Source organism: Mercenaria mercenaria, chromosome 5 (assembly GCF_021730395.1).
Source record: "Mercenaria mercenaria strain notata chromosome 5, MADL_Memer_1, whole genome shotgun sequence".
Taxonomy (NCBI): Eukaryota; Metazoa; Mollusca; class Bivalvia; order Venerida; family Veneridae; genus Mercenaria; species Mercenaria mercenaria.
The window spans coordinates 52,057,882-52,081,545 of NC_069365.1; the positions used below are offsets into that span (position 1 = coordinate 52,057,882).

At 34.0% G+C, this 23,664-nt stretch overlaps 2 protein-coding genes across 4 annotated transcripts; one reads left to right on the forward strand and one right to left on the reverse strand.

Annotated features, from left to right (window-relative positions):
- Positions 1–261: 261 nt before the first annotated feature.
- Positions 262–10,443, reverse strand: LOC123557212 (heat shock 70 kDa protein 12A-like). Its single transcript, XM_045348546.2, has 7 exons — positions 10,310–10,443; positions 9,734–9,923; positions 9,052–9,219; positions 8,314–8,532; positions 7,709–7,871; positions 6,237–6,409; positions 262–5,746 (listed from the first exon to the last, which is right to left on the reverse strand). Exons 2-7 carry the CDS (start codon positions 9,893–9,895, stop codon positions 4,865–4,867), a joined length of 1,767 nt encoding a protein of 588 aa, XP_045204481.2. The 5' UTR covers positions 9,896–9,923; positions 10,310–10,443; the 3' UTR covers positions 262–4,864.
- LOC123557210 (reticulocyte-binding protein homolog 2a-like) lies at positions 10,217–23,664 on the forward strand. 3 transcript variants are annotated; one of them, XM_053543555.1, is made up of 7 exons: positions 10,217–10,879; positions 19,793–19,958; positions 20,135–20,199; positions 20,410–20,587; positions 21,133–21,261; positions 21,895–21,963; positions 22,194–23,664. In XM_053543555.1, the coding sequence occupies exons 2-7, from the start codon at positions 19,806–19,808 to the stop codon at positions 22,827–22,829; spliced, it is 1,230 nt and encodes a 409-aa protein (XP_053399530.1). In that variant the 5' UTR covers positions 10,217–10,879; positions 19,793–19,805; the 3' UTR covers positions 22,830–23,664. The 3 variants fall into 3 exon arrangements, with proteins under 3 accessions (XP_053399530.1, XP_053399531.1, XP_053399529.1); XM_053543556.1 differs by having other exon boundaries at positions 19,800–19,958; XM_053543554.1 differs by lacking the exons at positions 19,793–19,958; positions 20,135–20,199; positions 20,410–20,587; ... (1 more) ...; positions 21,895–21,963; positions 22,194–23,664 and adding exons at positions 12,430–13,228; positions 14,063–14,145; positions 14,586–14,793; positions 15,111–15,281; positions 16,602–17,638.

Genomic DNA, 23,664 nt, shown 5'->3' on the forward strand with positions numbered 1-23,664 from the left:
TCCGGCGGCGACTAAACAAACCCAAGTATTTAAGTAAATATAAGCAGACGATGCACTGGACAACCAAGAAGACAGATTTCTCAAGTGGCATGAAATAATGGGGATGGAGGTGGGGGGGGAGGGGGGGGGGGGAATGCATGTCACATTTATCTCGGTCCTTGGCGATTTTTAAAACTAAGACTATATAGTTCTGTTTTCAATCGCAAAATTGTAATAGTGTTATTGTTTGATGTCGAAAAGCAGATAATGACCAAGAGCTAATCGTTTATAATTTTTATTCGTATATCTTATATAGTGAACACGTTAGAATATATTGAATCTGAGTATCGTATAATTTGGCATATAAAACAGCGTATGCAAGACATTTATCTACAGTATAAATAGCACTGCAATTGATATTAAAAGGTAAATCTAATGATATTTATATCACAGTTAAAACAAGTTTGGCAATACAGAGGAATCTTTCGATAGTGACCTTGACCTTTGGCTTGCAACCAAGGGTCAAGTGTGTGACACATAGTCACAATCATGGGGAACATTTCTGTGTAGTAACAGAAAAATCCTTCAATTCAATTAAAGTTATGGAATGGAAACAAAATTTTACTTGACCTTAAACAGTGACTGACAAGCATAGATCATGTGTTTGACACATTGTCACATGAAGGGGAACATTTGTGTTTAGCACTAAGACCATCCATCAATGCATATAAAAGTTTTGAAGCAGAAACTATTTTACTTGACCTTCAATAGTGACCTTGACCTTTGACATATAAGCATAAATCATAAACATGCATAATCTACATATTGCTCTCTATTCACAAACCAAGTTTTATGAACCTAGCTTGAATACTTTTTGAGTAATTGCAGGATCCAGATTTGCGGACGGAGGGCATTCCTATAGTCCCCTCCGGTGTTCTACCAGTAGGAGACTCGGTATTCTACCGGTAGAGGACTAATAAGGCAGTTGTGGTACAATATTGCAAGATCAATCATGATCAGTCTTGGTTTTGCGCAAAGGCGGACCTAAACGACAACCAGGTCCATTGATCTCTATGCAAGGCGTATTCTAACAATGTCAAACAGTGAAGTTCAGACTTCGTATGTTGTAGAAATGATATATCCCCAACAGTGATTTTATCGTTGAATAAAATAAACGTTTGGAGTTCAGATGAAAAAGAATTATATTATATCCCTATATAAATTCTGTAAAAACATCGGCCTGAATTTCACAAGTAAATATGAACTAGCAGAAAAAAATCCGTATTGTGTCTTTTGTGACTACTTTCGTTAATATGCATGACCTGACACAGTTCTATAAATAGCGCACATAAAAACTTCACCAAGTTCCATTTTAACATCGATAAACGTTGATGATTTCGTTCAATAACAAAACAACAAACAAAAAGGTGAGGGTCATTATAACAGTAGCGAGATCTGGGATTCTGTTTTGGGCTCTCGTGGATTTTGCAAGGTGGGATCACACTCGGCGCTTGCGCGCCTTGTGAGATCGATCTGGCAAAAATCCACTCGAGCCGAATACAGCATCCCAGATCGAGCTACTATTATAATAACCCTATTATAGCCTGCGGCATGCTAATACGAGGGTTGTCCAATAAATACGTAGACTAGCTTTACAACTTTGTCACCTTTAAATGAAATTTAGTATAACTGATATATTAGAATAGAATGGCATCACACAGTACCTAGAGGTAATTTAATAAGCATATAAACAACGCGCTAGCGGCCCAGGTCTGAAGAAATTGACGTATTAAATCTAGAAACGTCAATAAATGCAAACAAAATTACATAACTTTTTGCAATATCACCATGGATATAATTCTATAATCTCCGTAAAATTCAAAGCAAATTGTCATTCCGGGTTAAAGTAAACAGCATTTTGTCTAGGATAGTCATGCGTGGCCTTACATCAAAATGACGTTACCAAACATCTAGAAATTTTTGCAAAAACTGAATAGTACAAGAACTGAAAACACCGACAGAAACTTTTGAAATACTGTAGAAAACAAGAGTCTTAACTGATATAAATGAAAAGATAGCTAAATCATCCATTAGCATTTTTGAGAGGGCATTATACACCCACAAATAGGCCTATATATTTTTTATGATTTCCAGTAAAATGCATGACAAAATAAATCTAGTATCTACATGTTTCAGTTAAATGTATGTTTTACATTAACCAACAGTGATATCTTGTTGAAAATGAATGGTCTTATTCTTCATCTGATTCATTGAGTTTTAATCACAGAAGTTGTTTAGTATATTTTCAATAGATCTAAAAACATAATTAGATTAATTACGAAAAAAATTATAAATAAAGCCGACATTATGAAGACGTCGCTGACATGCACTTTATATAAATAATCGTAACATAAACAAATACATAATGCATGGTAACAATTTCAGATTTGCAACATACGGAGACTAGACACTATGTTTCAAAATGATACAAACTTAAGACCTCTTTCCTGGCTAGTATGACGTTTGACGCTATTACATAATAATTGTGACGCACGAACAGCGACTTTGTTGCATATTAACGTCACATTTTGTGTCTTCTTTGTTTAATAGGAAAAATCAAATCGGGTCGAGCGCATTAAAACCTGCGATAAACAACTCTTGACGCCTGTTTAAATCAATAACGACGTCAAATAGCACCATGAAGTTCGGTTAAATGAAGTCTGACACAAGTTTTGGCTCCACTATTCGGAGAACAGAAAGAGCTTATTGCACTCACTCAGTTGTTTGCATCGGCGTCGGCGGGCATCAAGTTTTTGTACGAAAGCTCACTTATGGAATTGATTGAAACTTTGCACATTTGTTCCCTGTGATAAATTAACATGTAATATGCAGGTTATATAACTCTACTTTTTTTTTTACAAAATTATGTCCCATTTTCGACATAGCAATTTCTTGTGTAATCTGTTATCTCATTAAGTCTCACAAGACGGGATAGTTTAATGACAAAAATTGTTGCCCATTTTGTACTTGTGCACGTCTATATGTGCACGTCTATGTTTTCATTTTTTTAACTGTTTTAGTGACAAGGCTTTTGAATAGTCCAGCGTTGCTGTCCTCCGAAAGCTCTTGTTATAATGATATGTTAATGAGCATGTGAGAATGAAAATAAAAAATATATAAAAAAACCTTCTTGCAGTTAATCTCCTGATACATCACAGTTCATCGTTCAATTGCTCGGATATTTAAACACTCGGGGTAACGCCGTACTGCCTCTGGTTGAACTACTGCGCGTCTGAACTCTGAACTGAGGTAAATCAGGCATAACCACGGGAAGACGTTTGTTATTTAGTAAATATATCTGCACTGTATGTCTCGTATATTAGTAAATCTGTTTCACTACAGTCAGTTCAAGGAAGTTTAAATTTTCTTAATTCGTAGAACGTATTTCTATATACAAAAACTCGTGTGAATGTCTCTAAAAGGTTAATGCTCAAATAATTTGTAGAACGTATTTCTATATACAAAAACTCGTGTGAATGGCTCTAAAGGTTAATGTTCAAATAATTCGTAGAACGTATTTCTATATACAAAAACTCGTGTGAATGTCTCGAAAGGTTAATGCTCAAATAATTCGTAGAACTTATTTCTATATACAAAAACTCGCGAGAATGTCACTAAAAGGTTAATGTTCAAATAATTCGTAGAACGTATTTCTACATACAAAAACTCGCGTGAATGTCTCTAAAAGGTTAATGCTCAAATAATTCGTAGAACGTATTTCTACATACAAAAACTCGCGTGAATGTCTCTAAAAGGTTAATGCTCAAATAATTCGTAGAACGTATTTCTACATACAAAAACTCGTGTGAATGTCTCTAAAAGGTTAATGTTCAAATAATTCGTAGAACGTATTTCTACATACAAAAACTCGCGTGAATGTCTCTAAAAGGTTAAAGCTCAAATAATTCGTAGAACGTATTTCTATATACAAAAACTCGCGTGAATGTCTCTAAAAGGTTAATGCTCAAATAATTCGTAGAACGTATTTCTATATACAAAAACTCGCGTGAATGTCTCTAAAAGGTTAATGTTCAAATAATTCGTAGAACGTATTTCTACATACAAAAACTCGTGTGAATGTCTCTAAAAGGTTAATGTTCAAATAATTCGTAGAACGTATTTCTGTATACAAAAACTCGTGTGAATGTCTCTAAAAGGTTAATGCTCAAATAATTCGTAGAACGTATTTCTACATACAAAAACTCGTGTGAATGTCTCTAAAAGGTTAATGTTCAAATAATTCGTAGAACGTATTTCTACATACAAAAACTCGTGTGAATGTCTCTAAAAGGTTAATGTTCAAATAATTCGTAGAACGTATTTCTACATACAAAAGCTCGTGTGAATGTCTCTAAAGGTTAATACTCAAATAATTCGTGGAACTTATTTCTACATACAAAAACTCGTGTGAATGTCTCTAAAGGTTAATACTCAAATAATTCGTAGAACGTATTTCTATAATATACAAAAACTCGTGTGAATGTCTCTAAAGGTTAATGTTCAAATGATCCAGTACTGAATATTATATATATTAGAAAAATAACTCTAAATTAGGTCTGGGCCTGAAGATTGACCTACATCAAAGATAATTTAGAGACTGTTATAGTCACATTATGTACCACACCATTTAATTAAGTGTCTCAAACAACATAACGCTCGGCATAACGCTATTGTATCTTAACCAAGTATTTTAACTTACGAAGTACAATAAGTTTAAAAGTCTTCATTAGTTCAATAGTTGTTACTGCAACGTGCTCTATGTGTTTGAAACGCTTCATTATACAACAAACAAGGAAGTATCAAGTTTTGATATTCTGCTGACATTTTAGCTAAGAAAATCAAACTTGGCCTCCTGATCTATCTGTGTATTAACTTCCGTAGCTTTTACAGTAAATTCTGTCCCTCCAAACCCAAATTCGACTTCCACCTCTGCTTTTGCCCGCCATCCACCCATTGGCACATTGATTACAATCTCTCCTAGCTTCGTGCATCCGTGATCTTCAGTACAAAGTAGAGGATATGCTTCCGTTGAAACGTACACCTCGATTGCTAAAGATTTGTCCCGCTCTGTAATGTCATACTTTCGTTTAATGACCTCCTTGTCGCCAGCGTCTGCATCAATTCCAATAAATTTACTAAACGAATCTTTGCAGAAATATTCATCGCCAATCTTGACTCGTTTCTCCTCCGGATGGCGGCCCTCATAAAATGGACCTAGCGCTGCTACACCGTATGTATATCTCACAACACGTGACGAGATCTCCTCGGGAGAATGGCCAAAGATGACTGCTCCCTTCAGGACCGCCAAGCCAGGCTCATCCGGTGCAACAACTTGAATATCAGGAAATGCTGCTTTGACTGCCTTTTTAACGAGGGCACACTCGGAAAAACCACCAACCATCAATATTTTATCAAGCCGTTGGACTTTTGGGCTTTTAATAACTTCTTTCACGTGATCAACAATGCTTTGTATTGAAGGATCAAACATCTCCTTAATTACACTGCCCTGGAACATAATTCGGTCTCTTCGAAAAGTGAGTTTATCTTTCATGTTTGTACCGTTTACAATATCTTGCGGAGCCAATCCCATGTTCTCTTTGACATATTCTACAAATGCAGCAGACACATGGATGTTGACACGTGCACCTTCCTCCTTCACTGTTCGTTTCTTCAATTCAAAATCACGTTCCATATCTAAGTGCTCGTACTACAATACAAAGACATCAACACATGGCATGGTGAATATTGCCAACAAAACAAGAATGTAGATAAATATTGCTAACAAAACAACACGACATTATGACGAATATTGCTTACAAAACAACACGGCATTATGGCGAATATTGCTAACAAAATAACTGGACGTGTAAATATTGCTAATAAAATCTCTGAGAAGCTACGAAATTTCTCAATAAAGGGAGAAATTTTCTTCGTAACTACTCCATTGTTTGTAAACTTTATCTTCTGTAAAACAACAATATCTGAACATCTAGTAAAATTCACCCCAATATGTGTTACAGAAACTGCAAGGTAGTACTTTACTTCTTGGCCCAAGATCAAAAGAAAAGCAAGAGTTTAATATATAGACCTAATGCAGTTAGAAGACTGAAAAAAAAAGATTGCATGACACAGCAATGAAGTAAAAGACTTTCCTACATACGAAGAGGGATTTGAATTTACCTTACAAAAATGTATACCTTATTTTCTTTTTTAAAGTTTTCCATCAGTTCATGGCCAAACAGATTGCTGAACAGTTCAAAATACGACGCATCAACTCTAGTGCCTCCCCATGCACCTCCGCTAGCCTTGTGCAGTTCCTTTAGCTTCCCATTAGCCATCACTTCATGCACTGTTACATCTACTGTACCACCTGAAGTTTTCATATCAAAATCATCTAAAGTTAATTCTGTTCTTAAAAAGATCTGCGAGAAATACGAGTAATGGCTTTTTACAATGAGTCTTCGGATGAGGAAAGTTTATTTGAAACAGAAGTTCGTTTATAACTTCCAACATTATATGCCTGTGTGATAATCCTGGGTTTTGGTCAAGAAATATTTTGCTATGTGTGACTATTTTGTAGAACTCACTGCTTTACACTTAGGACCGAAACTTAGAGAGCATCTTATTAAATACTTTTGGTATAAGTTTCAAACTGATCAAAGGTTTATATTGACTAAACAATACACTTTTCCCGCTTTTGAAATCGAGGTGCTGTAAAAACGAATACATGCTCCTGGATACATATATTATATTTTATTAGCGTTGTAGATATATGTCGTAACATTTAGTCAAAGTTTGATGACATGACAATGAATAGTTTTAAAGTAATCTCGAAAACCTTCCTTTACATTTTGCGAGGTAATGAAAATAATAAAAGTATTTAAAAATTCTGTGCAGGACTGATATTACAATTATGTCAAGTATGTTATTTTTTTTTATTTATACTGAGTTTTGTAGACTTTTTAGAAGCCTTGCTCTCTTGTCATCCTTAAAGGAAGAAGTTATGTCATTTCTTTGTAATTTCTTTGACACTTAAGAATTATATATACATTAGTTTTAACTTCTTGCTATGCTGTTCTTTTTACTACAAGAGCCTAACTTTTAAGCACGACTAAGCTAGCTGCAAGACAAAATCCCACTCCCTCAGTACTTTGCATACTACTACATTTATTTTATAAAACATAGAGATAGTAAACATCTTGTGAACACCTTGTCTTACCCCCTTAAATGTCATTGTCAATTTGTTACTGCAAAAACAAAGCAGGTACTTGAATTCCTCAATTTTTCTGTGCAAATCATTTATAATTACCATCATAGAAACACAATAGAGTACAGTTCTTCTGTAGCGGGTCATTGTATCTGTATTAAATGTAATAACGTCACTATAATTACGAAAGTACGAAACATTTCAAATATCACAATTTTTATAAAGTAATACCATTTAGTAAAGCCGTGCCTCTGTATGATTCAACGACTTACTGTATGTGATTATATGTATAATTTCATGTGATCCATTTTGTAAATTGTAATAAGGCCACAGTAAATTGCCAAAATGACCGCATTTTGTGTATGGATCTTGACAGAGAAATATCTTAAGAAATGGCGTAGAATATCATTTTGTTTCTTGCATTTTATTTACTGCAGCTGTAAGTGACATGTACATTCGTACCTCCAATATCAAGGACGAGGTATCTAGTGCATGGTCCGAACGGTCCAAGTGTATCTGACTGACCATCTTCACCTTGCATACGCTGAGTAGGAACGGTTTTACAGTAAACACTGGCAGCTTCTGGTTCCAATGCCAATTTGAGCTGGTCTGATTTCATACCAGCCTGCAAAGAGATACATATCCATTACTTGCATATTCATATTATAATTACAGTTTTGAGTTATCAAGAAGTTGAGGAGGAAGTTCTTTTGGATATTTTCACACGTTTTTTTGTGTTTTTTTTGGGGGGTGGGGGGGGGGACGGGGGCGCTGTTTTTTGTGTCCATAAATTGTATTTGTAATATCTTCGTAAAATGTTTTGCTACATTCCGTTGTATTATTTACAATGACCTCAACCAGAACAGGCACTACATAACTTGGAAAGAAATGTAATGGCTGAAGAAGAAATGTTAATAATAACACTCCAATATAATACGTCTTGAAAATGTGTAAACCTATCTAAAACTATTCTCTATGCATTTTTTTCATAACTGTGCTGATACATTTCCGAATGTTTGCTTTAAGTTGACATTAATGTTACCATGGAAACAAGATTAAAACCTTACTTCCACTGCCGCCTCCCTCATAAACTGTTTTGCTGGTTCGTTCCAAATAGCAGGTATGGTCAACACCCAAAAAATATCATCCTCATAAAATTCTATACCACGTGCTTCGATCATTTGCAACAGATGGTTTTTTATGAATCTTATTGCAATTGCAAATATCGTCTTTGCGGGCATTTCCTTACCCATGGCATCAGGTATATGTATATCTCTCTTAAGGCCCTAGAAAAAAATGGAGAATAAAAAAAATCAGCATTATTTCAATGTTTTAGTCAGATCACTTGATTCCTTATCGTATGTACTAGAGTGCATCCTGCTTAGAATTCTTAGATATTTTTAACTGAACACCTATGGACTTAAGCTTAACACAGTTTTTACTAAGATAATCCCATAACTTAGAATAAGATACAAGATATGGCGATCCAAAAGGATAATTGAACAAAATAAGACTGTATGGTGAAATTATATTTCTTAACTTTAAATTTAAAGTAGTGGAAATGGAGACTAAAGTATTGGAGACGCAATAATGTTCAATAAGGGGGGGGGGTTAATATATGTAGAAGAAAGCGGTTGGGAGCCACTTGGGGATGGATGTCTGCACTGCTCGCTATTCAGTCAGTAAATTTTAAGTGAATACCCCTTTGTATGATAAGTGGCACTGTCCAAATTGAATGATGGACCAGTCCCTATTAGAAAGTTCGCAGGCTTAAGGTTAAAAAATGATAAAAAACAACATATTACCAGTTTGTTATGCAGTAGCATTTTGAAGCGTTTAAAGAAGTACCAGTCCTGGTGTTCCTCGTTGTCTGCCAAGTCACAATATTTGTCCTCGGCGTCGTAACCGAATGAATCAAAACTTTGGTCCGGCCTGAGCAATACTGTGGTCGGTGTCTTCCATGATTGCATACCCTAGCAAAGTGTGAAACTAGTCCTCTATGACTGTGCATTTTACCTCACCTCACCTCGATAATCATCAATTTCTAATCTGATATTTAACTTCCCGGTCAACAAACGCATATAAACATTGACATAACATTGATATCACAAAAATGTGGTTCATATTTTATAAAGGACAGATATCGGACATTTTGTGGACATCCTCTAGCACTACATTCACTTACCAACATCTGAACTCGGTAATGGCTTGCTCGTTAGATGAACAGATAAAATAAAACGAAAATCACTTCGTATATCATAGAATGTGTTCAATGTTGATATATTTCAAACCATTATCTAAACTAATTAAGTATCAAATGATTATCAATATGATTAAACATATTGAATCCTAGTACGGACATTTTTCGTACTTGGGTACAAAAATCCAGATCAAGAAGCTACTAGATCTTAATTACTTTACATGTATATGCAATAATTTTTACATTTTGCCGCTATTAAATTTTAAGGTGAATGTATTCTTTCATACCTTTCCTTGTGACGATGACCATGCCGTATTTGTGCTAATCTTTAGGGGATCTCGTTCAAAGTCGTGCCGGAAGGAGAAAGCATATCCCGAGTATGTAGTGCCGAAATCAATGGCGGCAACCAAAAGTTTGTTTCTCGATATTGCCTCTTTGCACTTAGACATGTTTTGATCGGAATATCGAACGAAGGTCCTGTAAACATGCAATTTGATAACAGTTTTTATGTAAAAACATGGCTGACTTTGAAAGCTTTCAAACTGAAAAAATGCATAATATTCGTCCAGCACGTGTGGAGTATAATATTCGTCCAGTACGTGTGGAGGATAATATTCGTCCAGCACGTGCGAACTTTCCTTTTATGGTGATCTTACAAGTGTGCATGTCTTACTCATGATGTATTAAAGCTTAAGGACGGAAATTATTAATTGATAACTAGTTTCGTTTTCTTACATGAATAAAACATCCTGCTTTTATTTATGAAGAAAACTGATTTCACGGTTGCACAGATGTCGGATTATATACAATACAGCGAAAAACAATATACAATATACATAGATAAATACTGTTAAATAAATTACCAGATGATTATGAACGTAAGCCATCCAATAATGGTAAATCTATAATATAGATTTACGTTTGTGTGTTTTTACATGCATTGACTATTTGTAATTTAGTTCCTGGTTTTAAAAGGGAACATAATGGCGAATCGGACTTTTTTCTCACTAAGATTTCAATGTCAAAATACAAAATAATTTTAGAACAAATCGATATATCGTTGTTAAAGTCGTGCTAATTATACAATGGTTGTATTAATTACTGTTTTCGGCGGTCTTACACGATATCGAAAATAGGAATGTACAATGTACATGGACTGTGATACGAAAAGTGTTAAGGGTGATTGATTATTCGTTGAACGGGAGTACTTCACGGAAGACGAGTGTAAGGGGAAGTCATATTGTGTTTACATTGGTTTCTTAGAACAGAAAATAGAATTCAGTGACAATTGAGGACAATAATATTTTCGTGGTCATGGAGATATACATTGTAATCAAATATTTGAATTAGAAGTGGGATAAGACATTTGATATTACGAATGGATACACTTTAAAGTGGGACTGAATTTGGATTTGACGTATACTGGTGTAAAGGTGATTATTTAATCAATTTATTCAGAATTTTACTTAACCATTCAAAAAGTTAACTACTGTAGACATTGTGTCACTGTGTTGTAAATCCGTACGTACGTTAGGCTGGCTGTCCCCATAAAACCTGTAGGAGGAATGTTAACGGAAATAAATTTAACTTAACAGGCAACCACGAAAATTACAAGAATTTTTTTTTATGATATATGTATAAGAATCTATTTTATAGTACATATTTAACCAGTTTATTTTGCAAAAAAGAGATACATGAGCCAGCCTGTCAGGCGGTCCTGTGGTGTATCCGACCAAGATCTAGCCTACGGTAAATGGCAAAACTTTTCATGGTAGAGACCACTGAATAAATAAAATTAATTAAAGACACATCTGACAGTTTCCTAGATAATTCAGATAATTCAAGATCAAGCACCGGTACCTATGAATTTTAATACAAATTTCTGTTTTAAACTTGATTCTCAGTCAGTACGCAAAGTTTAAAGAGATTCTGTCTGTAGGAAAATTTTTGCTTATATACATTTAGAAAACTGTCAGATGTGTCTCTTTAATAGGACTTAAAGGTCAAGCTCTAGACGAAAACATAATTGCAAAATTAACAATTGTTTGAAAAGGTTTATGCCACCATGTGTTTGTCATTGATTATTATCAGTTTATTAGCCAAACAAAACTTGAGACAATCGCGCGGCGAGCGGAGTGTGTAACAATAACTAATCAAATTCTCTAAAGGTTTATATTTATATTATAAAATTTCTGACGTATTTAAATTTTGGACATTTATTTAGAAAAAAGCGCATTGAATCAAACACGATTTTCGATTTGCACTTTAGCCCTCAGTGTTCATTGATAAGCTAGTTACCCTAACTAAATTGTTAGTCTAAAGTTAAAATTAAAGCTAAGTTTGATGACGAACAAAGTGAATATTGTAGGTTGAATGGCGGTGGATGTCAGATAATCTGACTTTTTAGTATGTTTTGAAACAATAGAAGTGTTTCAAAAGGTTCAGTAGTAATATTTGCTATTGTTGTATTTAAATGTAAGTTTATAATGAACCATTATATGTATCTACGTATGCACCTAGGCTCGACCCTTCTCACCTGGGTCAAAAGCTCGCGAGTGGTCTTTTTGTGTGATCGCGGTGTCCCGTCGTCCGTTATAAACATAATAGATTTGGATCATGAGCAACTTTGTCCTATTTGTTTATATTCTCTTTTAGCAATTGTTCATTTTTCAGGCGATGATAGTAATTAGCATTTTCCTTTCAATTAAAAGTGTCAATTTATTGCGCCAGCGAGTATTCATATAGATGAAGAAGTATTTTTTCATTATTCAGCTTAAGAATTTAAAACACATTGATTCCACAATTTTCGCACAATGTCGATGCTTGCCTTGAAAAGAAAAATAAGAGAAACTAATTATTTTTGCAGTAAAATAAAACTCTTACATTCTTTAGTTTATGTCATACTTGATACAAACAGTGAACAAGTTATTTCAATTACAAACAGAAATATATTGTTTTATCTTTCTCTTATTTTTCTTTTGAGGTTTTGGCGAAGTTTGTGTAAAATGGGATCCAGTCCCAGTAAGGAAGATAAGACCATTCAGACAAAAAGTAAAAAATCCTTTTCAAGGAAGCAGTCGAATTCTGACCGTAATTATACACTTGATCATCAAAACAAAACTCAGCATTCGAGTAGTAAAGATGGAACATACCTTATAAAAGATCGAGAGAAAGGAAATGGCAGTGACGAGACAAAGAAAGAACATACTGATCATAGAACACGAGAGAACAATGACTCTAACGCGGTAGGTGATGGGGACGGACTGACAAAAGCTCTTCCTCAAAATTCAACTGAAACTTTAGACGTTGACCCACGTTCACCAAATCAAATTATTAAGGCCGAAAAAGCGAAAAAGGAGGAGGAAAAGGCATTGAAAGAGGAAGAAGAAAAGCCTAAGAGGGAAGAGATAGAGAAAGTTAGAAAAGGGAAAGAAATTCAAATTATTAAGGCCGAAAAAGCGAAAAAGGAGGAGGAAAAGGCATTGAAAGAGGAAGAAGAAAAACAGAAGAGGGAAGAGATAGAGAAAGTTAGAAAAGGGAAAGAAATTCAAATTATTAAGGCCGAAAAAGCGAAAAAGGAGGAGGAAAAGGCATTGAAAGATGAAGAAGAAAAACAGAAGAGGGAAGAGATAGAGAAAGTTAGAAAAGGGAATGAAATTCTTCAACGTATGATATCTAGTCTAAAAGACCAGTATGATGACAGTGAAATGAAATATAGCTTACTGAAGAAGGCTGTTACGATGATGAATACTCATCAACATAAAATAAATAGTACAGAAAAAGTAAGTTTTTTTTGTTATATTCGTTTATATTCTATATGCTACTACAGTTACCCATATATGGTTTGCCGCAGATGTGTTTAAAATTATTTGATTTTCAGTGCGTTTTATGCGGGTATAAACCACATTGGGATTTCTTGCAAATCCATGTATTGGGCTAGTAGTTCTTGGAAGATTTGTAAGAAGTCCCAGTGTGGTTTATACCCTTATAAACGCACAAAAGATAACATTAAACCCTTATATTTACATTTTGTACAGTCGCTTGCAACAAAAATAAGTCGTTTGTTTTCCTTGAGTATAGTAGAAAATCCAAACAAATGTATGGATATCGATCTTTTTAACATTTAAATAGGACTGCCAAAAAGACTCCCCCCCCCCCCCCCCCCACGGGCAATTGTAATTCGTCTTCTGATAGAAATATAGATCTGCTTTTTATTTAAAATATTGCTGAATCCAGTGAAAAATTGTATAGTCGTGTCAGTTCAGTTTTGATCTTCACTGTCGGAATTATTAGTTGCAGCTTTAATTTAGTGTTCATTTGTTCAATTTGGAAAGCATTTTTCGAATGACTCCTTCTTTTGTAAATGATGTCAGACTGCGCTTGCAATCTCGCAGAATTGGCCATTCTTGATATCATTACGCCTGTGTTCTTTTAGATGATTTTTTTCTTTCTATACAAAATATATAGATCTAGTGAATGTAAATATTAAGATCTACTAACATAACGTTTACAAAAGATTTTCAGACTCTTTCGAGCATTTCATTTTGCAATCTAATGTTGGTTCAATAGAAAATGTACAGGTATCCTCATTTTATAACTCATTTATCTAATTTCAGCAACTCTTTAAATTGGATAAAGATGAACAGAAGCAAACAAGACTAAGAACTCTAAGACAGGAGAAAGCAAACCTTTTGCAACGGTACGGATAACGTAGTTCTGTAACAGAATACTTCGTTTTATGTGTATTCAACCACGTGTACGATAATTCATCGACTCTTCTCAGTATTTCTAATATCTGATTTAGGGATTACCTAACAGGTGTTTCCACTGATTTCACTTTGTCGTAATACTTAAACACTTTATATCATTCTTCAGTTTTTAAAGGTTAGTAATAGGAACATTTTACCTTTAATGACAATAACGTCTATGAAACTTAAAAAATGGTACAAGAAAGTTCAAAAATCAAAAAAGTTCCTGGTTTTACTCACTAGCCCGTTACCCCGATTATCAGTTAAAATTACATACCAATACAAATCGACTGACTTACTATATATTCTTAGAATATGTACTTTCCAAGCTACATAGACATGTCAACGGTATACAGCAGGTTGTTACACTTTTATTATTAATTGTTTACAGTTTATCTGAGATTGCATCAGCTCGACTGCGGCATAACAATCCCGACATTGCAGATCTCAGTGATGAAAACAGAGCAACAAAACTTGCAGAGAGACTTTCTGAACTATATGATAATGAATGGACAGATCTTTTCGAAGAAACTAAAAAAAGGGCGGGTAAAAACGTCGATGAAAGAACAATTGCAGAAAATCTTAGAGACATCCTTAAGGTATGCAGCCATTAACGTAGGACAACATATACATTAATACATTATGTATTAGGTTAAATCGAAATTTATATTTGTCGGCATAAAGTTTTAATAGTACAAAAGACCAGTAACGAAATTAAATCTCTTACAGAAGTCTTTCTAAATTTTTAAATAGTATCAGTTTATCTCAACTCCTTTAATCCGTTTCAAGTGTACTTTAACACGAAATATGAAATAACCCAGATAAACTGGTACAACATTTTACTTGAATAAAACAAAACAATTGAAACGTGTAATATTTCTGCATTAATCGTGCTGATAACGATTTGCATTTGCAGGTTTGCTATGAAAATTGTCAACGTATCGCTGAGTGTCAGTTAAGTAATTTATTTGGTTGTTTACACATGGACACAAAGAAAGATCTCAAAGAGCCTCCCGCAGAGCTCAGACTTCGACTGAAGGAATTCCAGAAGAATTCTTCGCATCATTCTTTGAAATACGTTCAGAAGGTAAGAATGGTTTCATCAGCGTCACTTTTCTCCATATACCTGAATCATTTTGCGAAAAAAAAAACTGTTGTTTGATACAGACTATATATGTGATAATTATTCACTATTCTATAAATATTATTATATTCTACCAAAATGGTGAGCTGCTTTTAGGGTGGCTGGATATCCGTTACAACTTTGCCCTTTCATCGTCCACAACATCTCATGAACTTCTTCATGCAATTTCAACAAAGTTGGTCAAAAATATCCTGGCACTGAGTCCTCTAGAAATTGTTTACACTAAAAAAGTCATGGCCGTCAGAGAAACATTATAAAAAAAGTCCAAAATTTTGTCCAAAGCAGCCAGACACTAATCTAAGATACTTCACATGTAGCATTCTGTAGTGGTCTCCATCACGATTGTTCAAATCATGTCCTATGGTCAAAATTTACCAATCCCTGGGGTTCACTTATTTTACGTAAACTTATTTGGGAATATTGAATTTCAGGATATATTTCTAAACCTTTTTTCCACATTGAGGTTTAGATCTTTATGTAACATTAGCTAGTTATTCTTTTCAAAATCAATTCAAATCGCGCTCTTTGAGTCAAAATGAGCCACGTCTTGGGGTCATTTGTTTTATTTCCACTGAAAAAAAAAGAACAGAAAAAATGTCAGACACCTCTGGCCTACTTTTAAAATAATTTCATTCGTTTGAAAAGTAAACGTCAATGTTACTTTAACAGAATCACTATTACTTAAAAAACAAAAACAGCTTCACGTCAATAACCAGTTTGAAATGGTACATCGTAACCAATCTTGATTTATGGAAAGTATGGAGTCAGTGTTGTTATTTTTCCTGATCTTTTGGGATCATGGAGTCCATTCAATACCTGTGTAATAGAATTCAAGTTAAACCAGTGCATAGGGGCGTGAGGGTTGTTGCACTTTCCATTACCTCTTATGAAAAAGACTCAATCAAACCGAGTCTGCTATTGTTTTGCTTATTTGCATTATATGCCTACAAAGGTTCTTCCTTTACATTTTATTATACTGATACATAACCTTTCGAGTTAAGTTCACTATCACTGATAATTAAAACCATTGATTGGACTACAGCATGCACCCATTTTGAGTCAGGTGAGCAATATAAGGCCATCCTAGCTCTCTTGTTCTTTAAGGTTTCTCGATATTCCGGATTTAGTTTTTGCTACCATCTTTTGTTGTTACTGTACGTTTAAACATTAATATATTTTATTGTAACCATTATATTCAGCCTTTCTTTTATACTGTTTTATCACAATATCTTATTACCATATATTTATTTTGATTATTTTTAGATCACAATTGATGGTGCCAACAGCCCTATAAAGTTGCTGAAGAAAAACGTAGTTGTAAAGTGTTCTTCTAAGACGAAGATCAAATACAACTTATATGTAAACTTGTGCACTGAAATCACGTGGCATATGCAAATACAAGACCCACCTTTAGTTCTTGATTTCGGCACGGAAACAAGTGAACCATCCCGATTCCGGCCATATACAATATCTGGTCCACAACTTGACTACATATTGTGGCCTGCAATGTTATTGCATGGCAATGGGGCTATTGTTTCAAAGGGCGTGGCCCAATTCAAAAAGGAACTGAAGAATGAAAAATTAAGTGAAGATAGTGATAAACAGCATAAAAATACCAACGCAATACAAGACATAACAGCAAAATCAGACTGGGAGTAGACGGAAATATTCAATATACACATTCTGTTTGGTTTTTTTTTATATAAAATGATTTAGAGGCATTGTGTTATTCCTGTGAGAAATCTATCACGCCTGTCTATATACATATAACAGGGTTATTATAACAGTAGCTCGATCTGGGATGCTGTATTCGGCTCGAGTGGATTTTTGCCAGATCGGATCTCACGAGGCGCGCAAGTGCCGAGTAGGATCCGACCTTGCAAAATTCACGAGGCCCGTTTAATGACCCTTTTATTATATACCTCTACCTTTTTGTTTGTTGTTTTGTTATTGAACGAAATCTTCAATATATCGATATTAAAATGGAACTAGGTGAAGGCTTTATGTGTGCTATTTATAGAACTGTGTCAGGTCATGCAGTATTAATGAAAGTAGTCCAGCAGCATACAATACAAAAGATACTATACGGATTTTTTCTGCCTGTTCATATTTAATTGTGAAATACAAGCCGAATTTTATTTACAGAATTTATATAGGTATGTAATAAAATACTTTATTGCACACAAGCTTCAAATGATCCAGATAAATACCACCCTTATCTTGTATTGTTTTTCCTTTCAGTTTAAAGCAACATAGCACATCACACTATGGAAATTTTAACAATAAAGTTCTAAATATTATTAAAATATATCTTTGCTTGTTTTTTATGAGTATGCTATTAAGCGTGGCCGACAGTTTATATGGTGACTTGTGCTGTACATGTCTTTAGATACTGAACTCACTTAGTCAGCTTTTAAACTACTTTTTATTCTCAGTTGCTGGCAAACGAAAGCATTTTCTAAAGGAAGAATTCTATAGGACTTGTCATTTAAAAAGAATGATTTATAACACCTGTCCATTCGCCAAAGAATTCAATGGTTCTTAGACGAGTTGTGTTTAGATTTAATTTCGATAGTTAAGGAAGTTTACAAATATTTAAAACACATTTGATTTACCGGTATTAACCACATTATGGGTTCGATTTCAGAAGACTGTCGTGACTCGGAGGAGGTCATCAATTTGTACGGCATGCGTATTTGCAAACTCGGTGTACTGACAATAGGACTTGAGACGTCAGTATTTTACGAAGATGTTTTGTGTCATTTTAATATGCTGTAGGTTTAATTTCCCTACAGGCGATATTGTAAAACAATTGCATTTGAGTTAGTTCGATATCACTTTTTTTCATGTATATGAATCCTCATATTGACCGAACCTAAAATGCAACAAATCTTTTATTATCAAATTCAACATCTTGAATGTTAACTGAATTTAGAGAAATTAAATACAAACATAAGCAGATGTTGGCAATTTTGGTCCAGAAAATTATGTACGACGTCTCACTATTTTGACGTCAAAATATCAAAAAATGTCACGATGTGACTCTCATCATATGACTATGCGTAGATCAATGGAAATGACAATTATGCTCAGGCTATATGAACACATCTGCGGATGTATGTAGATTGTTTTAGTGCGTGTAACATGTGTAAAGGTTGAGTTCTGCTCAACCCGGGACTAGAGGGCGTGGACGGTAGTATGAATTTCCACTACCGTCCATGTACAGGCTCAATCAAACCGAGCTTGCAATATCTTCATTTTTGCCATGTTGAGCGACCTGTGGAGTTTACATTTTTTCTATTCTATAGATGTATGATATTAATAGAGAAAAGGAAGGTAATAATATTGGTTTTACATCGAGAAATATGCACTCGTTCTTTCGCGAAATAATATTGTGCTCCGACCGGAAGTTCTGCATACTTTTCGATACAAAGCTAATAGTCTATAAGTATGACACACTCGGGTAAACTTCGTTAATTTACATATATATGTCACTGTATGTCGACATATTTCTGTGCTGACTTGTAAGTTTCATATCAGGTGTGCTACATTATTCATGCGTCTTATTAATATATATTGAAGTATTAAATAGTCATTTTCTTCGCATTCATTCCAAATGTTAATGGGTATTTATAAAACGAGTATCTTTATAGCTTTACATCGGGAAATAAACGCTCATTCTTTCGTTGAGCACAATCTTATGTAACAATCCAAAATCACACAATATCGTTCTAAACATTTCTCGATACAAAGACTCACTCTTTCATTCCTTGGGCATTATTTATTCATGTCTCTGACTCTTTTACATTTCACGTTATTCTTTAAATTAGTATTTTGATAAAAGTTATTTATATTTTATTGTAATGATCACACAAGACATAATGGTAAATGCACATTATGACATCAATATACAGATAAATATATAATATACAACAACAAACAGTACATCAAAACAAAATTACAAAGACATATAATAGTACAGTACATCAATATATAAATACAATAATGCGATAATACAAAAGGTTTGAACCACACATTTTACCAGCATTAGAAATCGGACCGTCCCTTAGTGTCAAGTTAATGCAAGATTAAACTAAATGGCGGATTTTTGTTTGGACTAGATTAAAAAAGAATTTTAAGACAAATTTATTTTGATAGGAAGATACACCACATTGATGATCAATATCAATCACTTCTTAAATGATATTGACTCAATTAGAATCGTTTAGAACTCGTTTCTAGCATATTGTATGTACATTTGTTATATTATTACTCTAACCTGCCTACGCCGTAAGTCTACGTCCGAGTATTTCAGATACACGTATTTGCAAATATGCAAATCACGATGAAATCTAGACTCAAATATCACAGTTACTCTTGTTAATTGTTTCACGTATTTTGAAACTCAAGTAAATTGTAGAGTTGCATCACATTGAACACTTTGTTTGTTAAAGTTTTCAGCTAACAATGACGAACGTAGATGAACAGTTTATCAAAGACCTGGAGCAGTGTCTGAATGCAGCAGATCAACTATCAGAGTTAGACACTGAGGAAGCAAGACTGTTTGTTTCGCAACAGCTACAAGATCTACACAAATTCCTGCAAAAGAAACAAAAGGACGTAAGTGGACACAAATCAAATGTTTCAATACGTAACCTTTAAAGTTTAAACACAATTCCTATTTGATTTTATATACATGTATTTCCAGGATAAGAAAATACCATTGGTAATAGCTTTGAAGCATTGAGAATAACTGTTTGATACTTTAACTCAATAACTGAATATGAATATTTTAGGCTGAAGCTAGGGTTGAAGATGAAATCAAGAAAGAAGAAAACGAAGTAAAGAAACTTAAAGACAGGTTTGACAAATGTCTTTGCAAATACATTTTTAGTGTTGAATTTCTTTTGTTTATTTATGGAAAAATATCAACATTTTCTCTTAAATATAGACTTTTTCAAAATTGAATAAAACGTAGAACAAGTAACTTCAAATGTTATAACTTTATAACGGTCATTAATTTAAAAAATCTCAAAAACATTTGATATTTGAATTATGTATCAAATTCTAGGATAGATCGAACCAAAGATAGTGATGGTGCTAACGAGAGTGATATAGCGTATACAGAATTAGGGCTTTTATGGACCATTCTGAAAGATGAATTCTGGCAGCTTGCGTTCAACGCTTTCATATCAGAAACGAAAGACAACGTGAAAGATATACTGGAGACTCTTATTGCTATTCTTAAGGTGAGATATTAATGCATGTTTGAAGTTTATACAGCGTTCGTCGAACTGACTAGTTTAATTTGCATTAATTGTCGTCAAAAGAAAATATCTGATTTTGTTCTTCGTAAGACAACAAACCTTAGGTCCTCTTATAGATTTCATAAATTATGCAAAAAACTATAGATGCTGTTTTCTTTACGTACTAATAGAATATTTCATAAGCATTATGAATGATCTGAAATAATGTTGTTTGCGTACAGATTTCATAATTCCAAGTCGCATGTGTTAAATATTTTCATTCAAATACATGCATATTTCCAGTCAGATAACTTATAGAAGATTTATACATACGAGGAATCGGTTGCATAAGTTTGTAATGAAAACGATGGCTACTTTCTTCTTGTATGCACGGTAGCACGAAGATATCACTATTAATTATAAATATATGTAGTATCTACGCTTTCGAATACTGTTCACATTCGTCAAGTTCAACGGATGTCACACAGACATCAATTTCATCTGTATATGTTCTGGACTATGCTTTCAGAATAAAATGATATTTTCAGACAAGCTTCAGCCATTGCAAAGAAAGAGCAACTAAAAGCCGTACTGATATGATGTTTCAAGCACACTATCCTGGGGAAAACGCACAGCACAACAGAAATTTAAAGCTTCCAAAGGGAACTGCTGATCAGGTAAATGGCTTTATCATAGTGACGTATCAGTCTAAAAAAAAAGTCACTCGAATTTGTGTCACCTTCATTCAGAATTTTCTAATTGAAGATATCTGAATGAAATTCACAAATTTAAAGAGATTTTAAGTGTTACTCTGAGTATTTGTTTAGGACTTAACACAATTTCATAGTTTTGTCAATTTGTAATGGCGAGATGCCCTAGGAAATCTGTGTAAATATCCTTTGAAAGCATAGAGTTCAACCAAGCAACTTTATAACACTAGCACCGGCTTAAGCGGAATTTTATTGTTATAGTACAAATGAATGTACTCCATGTTCGAACATGGTTGTATGGCGAAACTTTTACATCCGCTACAAGGTACTTTAAAACTGATGTTTTGATAGTTAATAAAATCTGTTAAAAGATCCTTTGGAAGCATAGAACGCAACCACGCAACATAATACCAGACTAAGTTTGATTGAGTCTGTTCATGTTAGGTAAAACAATATTCAACACCCCTCTTGCCCCCTAGCACCAACTGAACCTCTCCTTTGTTCAGCTAACTGGAAAATACAATAGTACGGGTATTATTATACATTTATATTCTTTGAATAGTGGACTACAGCATTTGGCGTCTCTGTTTCTACTTGCAGAATCTGGACGACATATGTAAAACATGTCAGATAAAGTCGACACCTTTTTGCCTACCTTCGATTCAACAGGTATCAATTTTGAATTTTATTCATGTCAATATTTTATGTAAAGTGGTTTATTGTTTACAGCAAGCGGAAGAATCGGTCAAGTATCAATTTAAAATCAGCAAATTCTAAGACTGAAAATAAGAATTCATTATACATTTTTATATATGTCCAAGAACATACCTATACAGCTACTGAAAATAATTGTTTTCTTACATTGTAAATCATGGCAAGAATATTATTCGCTTTTATAGGCTGTAATGGCCGATGTAAAGGCAGACAAATCAATTGCAAAACACTTCAAGTACGAGTCAAAGATTATGAGCAGAGCAATCGATAAATACCTTGAGAAGTGTGTTGAATTCTGTTGGATTGCCTGCTTAGAAGAACCAGAAATTCGCCTTATTACAGCACCCCTTAAAGAGTGCAAGAACATACCAAATGAATTTATAGGGCTCGAAAGGACGACCCACAAATCAAGAAAAGATTCTGCCTATGTAGAATGGCCAGCAATCGTCCAAGATAACAAAGCTCGGATGCAATGGCATTTGTATAACATAAATCAGCCGCGTCCACAACCAAACGAAGTGCGTGAAGAAGCAAGTCAAGATTACCGTGTAACGGGAGTTGTAGGAAATGATGGAATATTACGGGATGATGTTGAAGACAGGATCGCTCAAGACAAGCCGCAAACACCACCAAAGAAGGTCAACTTTGATGATAATAAAACACCCGAAAACAGAACTCACAAAAATGTCTCTAGGAGTCAAGACAAACAAGGTGACGTAAATGGAAAACAACAGAAAAAAGGTCCCAATGCTAAAAAAGCAGACAATAAACCAAGTGGTTATGTTCAGAAAAACGAAGGGCATAAAAACACTCAGTTTTAAACTGAAAATAAAGCATTAGGGTGCTTAACTGAATGAAGGAAAACGTCTATACGTCATTTATTTTCATAAGAATTCAGAACTGAAAGAAATTATTTTTCAGACTTGAAGTTCGTTAGATATGTAATGATAAACTTGTCCAATGTACACTATAAACAAAACGTTTAGTCAATACTTCCATGCAAATATAACTATAATACAAAATACGATTTCGATGTTTTTATAGATTTAACTCTAATAGTCAAAACTAGTAGACACTCCCAACAGACTTTTTTATTCTTTATATAGTCTGGTTGAAAGATATTGCATTTCTGTGTAAAACCTTTGTCCAGTTAAAAACTGAAACGGTGTATATGATATGAGACTTTACATCAAAGACTAAATAACTAATAAAAGAATTAATGACATATCAAGATTGTACCTGCTTTCCGTCTTGCATGATAAGAAGTCGAAAAATTAAGTCCCTTTATATTGGGAAAAGAGAGAATAAGGATGACAGATATCATCATAATGACAGTTGATGTACTTGATTTTATCAACAGTTATGTCTGATACATGCTCAAATTCATTTTCAGACTACGTCTTTGAAATATTATTTCCATGTTTTGGCATACATCTGTCTTTAAATACACCCTGTGGCATTTCCCACGTATTCCAATGCATCTTTACTGACTAAACATTTTGTTTTCATTCTTTTAAATAACACAAACAAACAGATAGATCATTACGTGGAACAATTCTAATGTCATCTAATCATATTTATAATCTTGAGTTTGTTATGAAAATAGTATTAGAGTGTTTTAGTCTTTAATGGATTATTAATAAATTGTGAGCATTG

What these genes read in the sequence shown, in the direction of transcription:
- LOC123557210 (XM_053543554.1), top strand. Translation starts at nt 12,452, where the DNA reads ATGGGATCCAGTCCCAGTAAGGAAGATAAGACCATTCAGACAAAAAGT. An exon ending in ATCTTAGAGACATCCTTAAG is followed by an intron (nt 14,794 to 15,110) that starts GTATGCAGCCAT and finishes TTGCATTTGCAG; the next exon opens with GTTTGCTATGAAAATTGTCA. An exon ending in CTTTGAAATACGTTCAGAAG is followed by an intron (nt 15,282 to 16,601) that starts GTAAGAATGGTT and finishes GATTATTTTTAG; the next exon opens with ATCACAATTGATGGTGCCAA.
- LOC123557212 (XM_045348546.2), bottom strand. Translation starts at nt 9,895, where the DNA reads ATGTCTAAGTGCAAAGAGGCAATATCGAGAAACAAACTTTTGGTTGCC. An exon ending in GGTCATCGTCACAAGGAAAG is followed by an intron (nt 9,220 to 9,733) that starts GTATGAAAGAAT and finishes ACACTTTGCTAG; the next exon opens with GGTATGCAATCATGGAAGAC. An exon ending in TGAGGGAGGCGGCAGTGGAA is followed by an intron (nt 7,872 to 8,313) that starts GTAAGGTTTTAA and finishes ATCTCTTTGCAG; the next exon opens with GCTGGTATGAAATCAGACCA.